We start from the raw sequence: 10,349 nt of genomic DNA on the forward strand, positions 1-10,349 counted from the left end.
CATCGAAACATTAAATATAGCAAATGACCCATGTATGGAGTACTAAATGTAGGTAAATAAAAAAACTAATTGCATAGTTTTGATGTATGTTGCGAGACGAATCTTTTGAGCCTAGTTAGATCATGGTAGGATAATATTTACCACAAACAAACAAAAAGTGCTACAGTGCGCTACAGTATCCGATGTGACTTTTTCTCCACTTTTCCAGGGATCTAAACACAGCCAGGAACACACAAGGTCTACAACGACACATGTGGCCACAACTAAGAACTCCACGAAATTACAGAAACTTCCAGCACTCGCGACATTGAGAGCGGGAAGCCAAAATTTTGAATTTTGGGAACCTGGCGCCATTGCCCCACTATAAAAAGCCTTCACATGCTTCTGATGAACAACACAAGCCATCTAGACGTTCCAACTCTACCATTGCTTGACAGTTCCATCTTCGACCATGGCCATAGATCTAAATAGAATATCAGTTGAAGAAAGTGAAGAGCTCTTGATAGCCTGCAGCACAGTTTCATCTTCAGCCATGGCCATAGATCTAAACAAACTACCAGGGGAAGGAAGTGAGCAGCCCTTACCAAACCTAAATCAAGAGCCTGCTGGTGATGAAAATTTGATCACATCAAGGTAGCACAAGTGCATCCACTCAAAGGTCAGTCCCACTATCTCCAGAAAGAGCAACATGGAAGTGTGCATGCCCTCAATATTGCTGCCTGTGAGGGACAAGAAGAAGAATCTCATGAAGGTAATGTTTCTCTTAGTTGCTTTATTGTATAAAAAACTTTCAGCCATCAATGAAGTTCTAATTATACCCTACCATACTGCAGTTCTTGCTGTTGACGATGACCATCAACAAGATGAAGGTTTCAACTTTGATGCTCCATATTCAGAAGATGCTTTTGACCTCAACTTAGAAGCCGCTGATCACCAACAAGAGCTGCAACAAATGATAAGTAAGCCTCAAAGAAACTTTTTTTCCTTACTATTTCACTGCTCAAGTAGAGTCACCAGAATACCAAATGACCAGAGAAATCTAAAAAACCCAATCACCAATTACTCAACAAGATGATTCAGTAACAACAACTTTCCCACACTATTTCAAGCAGTTCATAGTAACAATAATGCGGTACAGCTATTTTTTGCAGACTATTGTCTCACACTTCTTTTTACAGACATGATTGAAGACATGCATGACTATGGTGTGTATGCTGATGCTATGGACATAGTCTTCGATGAAGAATTGGAGGACTCGAACGCTGAAGAAGACGAACACACAAACGCAAATAATTCACATAAGTGCAGACATTTGACGGACACTGAAAGGCAACAAATATATGAATCTTTGCTTGAGAGAAGTAACCATGGAAAATTACAAAAGAATAGTAGCTCAAATGTTTCATGTCAGCAAGTATCAAGTTTGTGGTATTTGGCGAAGAGTTAAGCAGTGTCGTGCTCAAGGCAGACCAGTAGATGTTAGATCACGGAGGAAGAATTGTGGCCGCAAAAAGCTACGAACTGATCTATCAGATGTTCTTACAGTTCCCTTGCATAGGAGGACTATACGATCTCTAGCTAATGCTATTGGTGTAAAGAAGAGTACTCTGCATAGATGGTTCAAGGAAGGCTTGCTGCGACGCCACTCGAGCACATTGAAGCCTCTATTGACGGATGATCACAAGAAAACTAGGCTACGATGGTGTGTTTCCATGTTAGATCATCGGACACTGCCAAATGAACCCAAGTTTATTGAAATGGACAACATCATCCACATGGATGAGAAGTTTTTCAACCTCACATCCAAGGACATGAAGTATTATATGCTTCCTGAGGAGGAGGATCCACACATGACTGTTCACAATAAGAACTCCATTGGTAAAGTTATGATCTTGGCAGCAGTAGGCAGACCAATGTATGATGATGCAGGTAATTGTATTTTTGATGGGAAGATAGGAGTGTGGGCATTTGTTAGAAAGGTACTATGTACTCTAGTTTCACTTTCTTGCATAAGGTTATGTGCTAATTTGTGGTCCTTACTTCGTTTCAATTACTGCAGGAACCAGCAAAAAGGAGAAGCCGTAACAGAGGGAGGGGGACTCAAATCACTAAACCTATCAAGGTAGATAGGACTACGATGAGGTCATATCTGATCAGTAAAGTTCTAGATGCTATTGTTCGAAAGTGGCCACGGGAAAATGCAGGAAAAACCATTTGGATTCAACAAGATAATGCCCCTTCACATGTGCCAGTAAATGATGAAGAATTTGTTGCTGCTGTAGCACAGACAGGGCTTGACATACGACTCATCAACCAACCTGCAAATTCCCCAGATTTGAATGTACTAGACCTAGGGTTCTTTAATTCTCTCCAATCCTTAACCTATGACAGGATATCTAGGAACTTGGATGACCTGATTGCGAATGTACAACATGAGTTTGATAATTATGACCTAGACACTTTGAATAGGGTATTCTTGACACTACAAGGGTGTATGATTGAGGTGATGAAAGATGGTGGAGGAAACAGGTACAAGATTCCTCACATGGACAAAGAACAGCTAGAGGCACTAGGCACACTTCCCAGAAGCCTTGGCTGTGACAGGAAGCTATATGAGGATGTGCTGGCATCATTGGGAAACTAATCATGTCATGTTTGTTGTGATTTTGTGAATTTTGGGAGCCTAGAACAGTGTTAATCATGGCTGCTAATGCTACAACTAAAGCAGGAGTCCTTTATCATGTTCATCATGTGTGGTACTGCTATAAATTTGGAGACTCTATAAGTTGTACTAAGTAAAGCATGTGAATTTGTTGACTTTCAGTTTTTTTTGAAAGTTTATGACTTTCAATTTTAGATGATGCTAAAAGCTAACAGATGTTGGGGCCAGGGTGTCTTCAAATTCCGAAGTGGCACCATGCACTCGACTAAACTGCATGATGAACTGAACTGTAGCTCTAAAATTATTACTTATCATATTGACATGGTTTTCTTACACACAGATTACACGAAGCATTGATGACATCACATTTTAGCAATACACTAACAGCAGTTCATCATAGGACCAAAACCACGTCATGTACACTTCAATTCCACTCCAATACTCTCCTACCCAAACAAGACCTACACCATCGCACAACCATACTGCCACCAAAATCACATCATATATCCAACAGATAATAAATTAGGGGGCTGGGTTGAAGAACATAGGCACCATAACCTTATACAAGTCGATGAAGCATTCGTGGTAGAAAGTTTCATCTTGGAAAGCACCTCGGCCAGAAGAGCATCCACCTCTGGGTGCAGGTCCTCACCCAGCACCTTTTGGCCAGGCGCGCAACTACCTCCAGCTTCATCTCAGCACCGGCAGCCCCGTCCGCGGCGACCGCAGGGCCCAGATCGACGCTGGCAGCCCTATCTGCGGCCACCACAGAGGCCAAATCGACGCCGGCAGCCCCGTCCACGGCGACCGCAGGGGCCAGATCGACGCCGGCAGCCCCGTCCGCGGCGACCGCAGGGGCCAGATCGACGCCGGTATCCCTGTCAGGAGGCCACCGCAGGGGTTAAATCGACGCTGACTGCCCTATTCGTGGCCACCTCTGCGGCGTCCGGACCCGAGCAGTAGCACCGGTACGCCGCCGCATCCGGACCCGAACAGCAGCACGCCAGCACCGTTACGCACGTGCCGATCCAGAACGCCCACGGGGATGCGACGAGCGCGAGCGCGGCGGCCGGCGGGCAGGAGGAGGAGGAGTTGGCCCGGCCGGCGGGGAGGAGAAGGATGCCGCCGAGGATTTTGAGGAGGACGGGGATTTGGAGAACGCTGTAGAGGTGCCCGACGGCACCCTTCTTTTTTTTTACCGATCTAACAGGCTCGTTGACGAGGACGAAAAAATTGCAATATTAGGACTCAAACACTAACCATTCGTGAATTTACCACTCCCAGTGAATAATATAGTGGGACTATCTGTGCCTATAAAATGTGGGGCCAATAGCAAAATTGAAAAAGCCAATATTTACGGTTCCATTTTTGCAAATTTCTCAATGAGGACGGAGGTGGACGCTAGGGGCGGTGGAGATTTTTTTTTTTTGCATCCGCCTGTGTGTGGATGAGATTGCTCCAGCTGTTTGCATTTTTTATGTTCTCGTCTGCAGCCACCGCAGTTCACCGATCTCAGCGCCATGAATCCCGTTATTATGGGACTTTTTTTGAACTGCAGACGTGCAAATAAAATGGGACGGAAGGAGGAGTAGAATGGACTGACTCTAAAAAAAAGTAGAATGGACTGGACTGGACCGGACCGGACTGGTGGTTTACCTCGACAGCCCATTCACATGACATCATTGGGCTAGAAATGGGCCACGACCTTTCTTTCAAGAAAAAAGAAATGGGCCACGAGCCCACGACGAGGCCCGCGAGATGCTACCAGTCGGGGAGCAGGGCCGCGTGTACGTGATGAAACGAAATGATAGTGGCGGAAAAAGAAAGGGAAAATTCGATTCATGCCACCACAACTCCGTGAAATTGGGTGTCATGTTGAAAATCATGCCATTGAATCATGCCATTGAGTGGCATGATTTTCAACATGAGATCCAATTTCAAGAAATTGGAGTGGCATGAATCCAACTGACCAAAAAGAAATTAGGGGGACGAGCGAGATGGATCCATGGCTCGACCGCCCATCGAGCATGCAATGGAATGCTGGGGAGAGGGAGGATAAGCTACTTAATCACCGGAAATGGAGGACGGGGCCAGCAGATCCCATCCACCTAAACCCACTACCGGAGCCGGGAGCCCTGGCGTGATGATGCTGCCTGCCGCTTGGCTCCTGGCGATAGGACGCCGGCCTTGCTTTTGCAGCAGCAGCCATCGCATGCAGAGAGGGTCCTCCGGTGTCGAGAACCAAATCCGAGTGGTGCGCGCGGTCGATCGCCGGATCGATCGGGATCTCCTGTCACGTCCGGCGAGCTGCATGCTCCGAGATTCCACGCGCCGCGGCTCCGGCGCTCCTGCAGCCTCCTGCTACCAAACTCAACTGCCGAGTGCGGACCGTCACGTCCGTCGACCACAGTGCCCGTGGTGGCCGCGAAAATGCTCCGCGAACGAACGAACAGCACCTGCGCGCGCGCGACCAGGCACCGCGATGTGGTTGGTGGCGGACGGCTCTCTCTCACTCGCTCAGGTGGAAGAGATCCCGGCCGGCGTTGCCGTGACTGGCCGACTGGTGATCTGACCTCAACACCCTGCTGGTCTACATGACCCCAGCTAGTGGCCCCCGTCTGGGTCCTGCATTCATATTCACTCGTTACATTTTATACCCGAAAAGCTCGAGTGCACGCTTGCATGCACTGCTGGGATCTTTGTTTATCATCCCTCTTTTCATAGTAATCTTTGGTCTGTATTTCTTTTTTTTGAAGTAGCAGCTAGATAGCGCTACGAGCCGGCCGCCGGAGTTACGCACTCGATCTGCCGGGAGCATAGAATAGTAGAGCGGATAGATTTGCCGGTCGCCCATCGGCGTGGCGCGCCCGGGCCACCGCCCCACCAAAGGCGGCGGCAGCGGCACCCGCCTTTCGTTCTCCGGGCGCGGCGCGTGCAGTGCAGGGAGGGGATGGCCGCGGGCGACGCATGCAACAGCGCACGCTTCCACTCAGGCCTGTTTAGCTCTTTATCTGTAAACCCGTAAACACAAAAAAAATGTCACATCAAATGTTGGGACATATGCATGGAGTACTAAATAAAGTTTATTTACAAAACTTTTTGCATGAATGGGCTGTAAATCGCGAGACGAATCTAATGAGCCTACTTAATCTATAATTTGCAACGGTGATGATACAGTAACCATCCGTTAATTATAAATTAATCATAGATTAATTAGCATCATTAGATTCATCTCGCGATTTACAACATATATATAAAAAACTTTATAAATAGACTTCATTTAGTACTTTAAATTAGTAAAATTCCAACACAAAATTTTTACGTGTAAAAAACTAAACACGGCCTCACTCGGGACTGGGAGATCCGAGCGGCCGCCTGACACATCCCCCTCGCTTTGCCGGAAAAAGCCCCCGTCGTCCCGGGCCATCCCGGCACCATCGCCCGCCCGGGCCCTTTTATTTCCATTCCGTCGTCCCCGCGATCGAGCGAGCCCCAGAACCGGAAAAAGAAAGGGAGGTGGACCGTGGACGCCCACCACGCGCCCGCGCCCGCGCCCGGCCGCCGTCAAGACACCTGGGGCTCTGCCGGCCTCTCGTCGCCGCCTGCACCTGCGTCGCTGCGGCTGCGGACCGGCGAGCTCTGCTGCACCGCATCATGGGTAGCGAATAGCGTCGTGAACGTTAATGAGCTCGAGCGCCTGGCACCTTTTTTTCGGCGTGACGGTTTGCAGGCCGGCATCATGGTACCCTGCGACGCGTACTGATATACTGGCCGTAGAGGCCACACTGATTCGTGTGTGCCTTTCAATTTTTGTTTTTTTTTCAGGGATTTGGGTACGAATTATGCGGCCTGCTCTTCGATTAGCTCTTTACAGATACGAGAGAAATGCATGCATGCTCGAGAGATATAATGGCCTACTACTATTATTATTACGCATGATGTACTCACGTACATACGCCGCGTATACGTGTCCTCGAAGCCTCCTCGCAAAAGCCGTGCTGACGTGTCGTGCTCCCGTGCACCCTGAACGTCCGGCTTAATCTGAACTCTGAATCCCGACGAACGAACGAATCCGCCACTGACGCGCGTCTCCTGAGCCGGTGACGCAGCGGTGACGCGAAGCTGAGGTCACGCAGCGCCGCGAGGTAGACGATCCGGGCGCGGCGAGTTGTGGCCGGCCAGCAGCAGCAAGTGCGCGGGCCGGCCGGGGAGCTAGCTTTTTTTTTTCTGCAGAGGACGATGGAACACGGCCGCGTCGCTTTCGGCAAAGCTTCCCTGTCTCGCCGCCCGAGCGATTGCCTCCGGGCACATCTCCGGCAGGCCGTGGTCAGTGGGCGCCGGCGAGAGCCAGGCGTCCAGGCCTGGGGGCGCCGGTGACCGGGCACCTACCGGCGCTGACAGCGGCTGATGGAGCTGCAGCTCACTCGACACTGAAGGATGCGTGTACTCGCTCGTATGTGCTCATAGCCTGATACTAGTGTACTACGTAGTACTGAAGCAATAGGTTGCTTTTTGGTAGGATTGCAGATCGTTTTCTTTACAATAAAATGATTTGGAGGAATGATATACGACCGTGTACAATTATACGTCTTCAACTCTGCATCAAGTGTGTTTGATGCTTTTGTTGCCACTCTGTTTGCTGAATTTTACGTGACCTGTGGTCTTTAGATTGTTTTTTACCGTTATTATGATTGGACTGTTGATTTCAGATAGAAAAGTGCAAGGTAGCCAAGGCCATGGCCACCTTGTGCTTTTCCTTACTTTACACAATATCTTACAACCTCAGACCTCAAAGCTGGCTAGGATCCACCTTGAAATGTCAAATTGATTTTTTTATTGGCTTGAAGGGTCAACCAAGTACAGTGGAACGTTTGGTCAACAGAGAAGGGTTTGTTCAGACATTACAAAAGAAAATGGTTTACAAGGGCTGTGTTTAGATCCGTAAAATAGTGGTAAAAAGAGTCACATCGGATACTGTAGCACATTGTAGCACTTTTCGTTTGTTTGTGGTAATTGTTGTCCTACCATGACCTAACTAGGCTCAAAAAATTCGTCTCGTCGTGTACATCAAAACTATACAATTGGTTTTTTTATTTACCTACATTTAATGCTCCATGCATGAGGCAAAAGACTTGATGTGATAGGTGAATAGTAAAGTTTGGAGAGAAATTTTGAAACTAAACACGATTTTACAGGCCTCCATGGACATTCAGAGTTACAGAGGAGTACGGAAGAGTCTCTCTACATCAGTCGTCATCTGAAGACATTTGATTTAATGCAAGTAAAATTGTGTTCTTGCCCTTGTCCTGTCCAAACTGTACTTTAAGATAGTACCGCGAAAGGTAGCACACCGCATCAGAAAGACAGAATCTTCACATTCCTGAACTGTACATGAGTGCAGGATTTGACTGCCGCTCTTAAACAAGGACTGATCCCCAGCCATGAGATCAACAGCTTGACGCAATCACTATTTGTCTCCATTTTTTTTTCACGAATCACGCACTCAGGTTCTATTCTCATCAGCAGTGATCGTGCATGCATGGACATGGACGAAGTTGAATTGACTCAAGAAACCGAAAAAAAAAGAGACAAAACAGGACATGCAAGAACAGAGATGATCACGAATCACGACAGATTCTAGTCCTACCAATCAGCATACTGGTATCGGTATCACATCCAGACTTGTTGATCGAAGCCATCGCCGGGGTAATGGTCGAACAGGTCGACGTCTATGCCGGCGCCATCGTCGCCGCAACCGGACAGGATGCCTGCCCAGTCCATGTCCATGATGCTATCCACTTGGAAGAGGTCGATGGGGTCGGGCCAGGCCGCCACGTCCGCGCCAGAGGTCGCGACGGAGGCCGAGGCGGCGGACGAGGAGCAGCAGGACGGCGACACGGCGGCCGCGGTGGAGGCCGGGGATGTCGCGCCCTGTGGCTCGGCGCTCGCCGGCGCCTCCTCGTCATCGCCGTCCTCGGCGGCGCCGGGCGGCCCTCCCGACGACAACGCCTGCTTGGACTCGTCGTCGCAGCGTCCTTCTCGCACGTGCGCAGGATCGTGCTGCTGCTGCGCCAGGGGAAAAACCTCCTTTGGTCGCGCTGGAGAGAGCGGGCGATGGGTGACGGGGTCGATGCCCATCTTCTTGAGCTTCTTCTTGATGTGGGTGTTCCAGTGGTTCTTGACCTCGTTGTCCGTCCTCCCGGGGAGCCGCGCCGCGATCTTGGACCAGCGGTTGCCGAGCTGCGCGTGGAGGTCGATGACCAGCGCCTCCTCCTCCTCCGAGAGGAGGCCCCTCTTGAGGTCCGGCCGCAGATAGTTGGTCCACCTCAGCCGGCAGCTCTTCCCGCACCTGAGCAGCCCTGAGCGAGGCGAGGGAGGGGAAGCCATGTCAGGGTGCTGCCTGAATTGCCATCCGCATTCTGCACCTGAAGGAAGGGGAGCGGGAGAAAAATTGCTAGCGATCAAGCTAGCACACCTCACCTGCGAGCTTGGGGACGAGCCTCCAGCAGCAATGGCCGTGGGAGAGGAGGAAGGCGACCAGCTTCTGGTCCTCCTCCACGGTCCATGGCCCCTTCTTCAGACCGACCTTCTCGCAGCACGGCTGCCTCCCCATCTCTCTCCTTCTCTCACCGTCGATCGAGAACCAAAGAGATGAGTGCGTTTGACCTGTGCTCTCTCCCCTCTGAGAGGCTCGAGTGAAGTCAGAGGTCTCAGCTCAACGCCGCCCAGGATGAAGAGAAGAGAAGAGCAAGAGCAGCCAGCACCCCAGCAGCAGCCTAATTTGGAGAGGAGGCGCGGCGCAGGGGGATTAATAGACGCGGGCCGAAGTGGAAATGGCCGCGCGCGCACGTGGCGGCGAGCGGGAGCGGGACGAGTCGCACGTGTGAGCCCGTCTCTGACTGGCCAGTGACCTCAGCGCAGCCGGACGCTGCCCTGGCTTCGCCTGCGATCCGGTGCGTATGCACGGTGCCCTGCAGTGGACGTCTGGACTCTGGACGACCACGACCTGCTATCCAGAAGTGGGCTCCGTTGAATTGAACCTGACCAATGACCATGCATGTACCAGAAGGTCCGAAGCCCAGTGGACAGTGGTTAGGAAAAGGAAACGGGTCAAATCGCTGTGGCAGCGTCGTAGAGGAAGGACCCCTTGATGCTGGAGCAAGGAACACGGCGTCAGAGATGAGAGATCACAAGGATTCTAAACAAGAACGTACTGACAGGGTGTTGCATGGTGGGAGCTAGTTGAGATGCTCTGGTATTCTTTAGAATTCAGTTATTTACTCTAGAGATACTAGGGATTTGATTCCAAACCAACATTTTTCAAGCAAGCCTGACAACAGAAAAGAGGCTAAACTTGTAGGTTGAACCGCGATCTCAGTGCAATCGATACAATTCAGAGATCAATTCTATCACAGGATTGAGGGGACCGCAAAATTTGAGCAAGTACGAAGATAAATGGAAGTAAAACGGTCGGCCATCGACCTGGAAAACGACCGTGATCTCGACAGCAGAAACTTAGGACGCGCCCTGTGTAAGACGTTGCCAATTCATTACAAGATGTGGCAGTTCGGACAGTACACTATTAACTGATGACGTAGTCGCTCCTGACAAACCTTCCGCAAATCGCTGTACTGTTCCGAACAGATCTGCACGGTGACTATCGACCAACCGGCATAAATCTTGCATA

At 50.0% G+C, this 10,349-nt stretch overlaps 1 protein-coding gene and 1 long non-coding RNA gene across 2 annotated transcripts; both read right to left on the bottom strand.

Annotated features, from left to right (window-relative positions):
• Positions 1 to 106: 106 nt before the first annotated feature.
• On the bottom strand, positions 107 to 3,851 carry LOC120640882. The gene is made up of 4 exons (XR_005662045.1): positions 3,221 to 3,851; positions 824 to 943; positions 585 to 719; positions 107 to 507 (listed from the first exon to the last, which is right to left on the bottom strand). It is a non-coding gene; the product is annotated as an uncharacterized LOC120640882 (long non-coding RNA).
• A 4,166-nt stretch (positions 3,852 to 8,017) lies between these two features.
• LOC120640890 (transcription factor MYB20-like) lies at positions 8,018 to 9,469 on the bottom strand. The gene is made up of 2 exons (XM_039916817.1): positions 9,143 to 9,469; positions 8,018 to 9,021 (listed from the first exon to the last, which is right to left on the bottom strand). Exons 1-2 carry the CDS (start codon positions 9,273 to 9,275, stop codon positions 8,333 to 8,335), a joined length of 822 nt encoding a protein of 273 aa, XP_039772751.1. The 5' UTR covers positions 9,276 to 9,469; the 3' UTR covers positions 8,018 to 8,332.
• Between the last annotated feature and the right edge of the window lie 880 nt (positions 9,470 to 10,349).

Source organism: Panicum virgatum, chromosome 1K, assembly GCF_016808335.1.
Source record: "Panicum virgatum strain AP13 chromosome 1K, P.virgatum_v5, whole genome shotgun sequence".
In the NCBI taxonomy this organism is placed as follows: Eukaryota; Viridiplantae; Streptophyta; class Magnoliopsida; order Poales; family Poaceae; genus Panicum; species Panicum virgatum.

Bases quoted from the DNA above. Each gene is read 5' to 3' on its own strand.
- LOC120640890 (XM_039916817.1), bottom strand. From the start codon at position 9,275: ATGGGGAGGCAGCCGTGCTGCGAGAAGGTCGGTCTGAAGAAGGGGCCA. The intron at 9,022-9,142 runs GTGAGGTGTGCT...CGCCTCGCTCAG, and splicing joins GCTCGTCCCCAAGCTCGCAG to GGCTGCTCAGGTGCGGGAAG.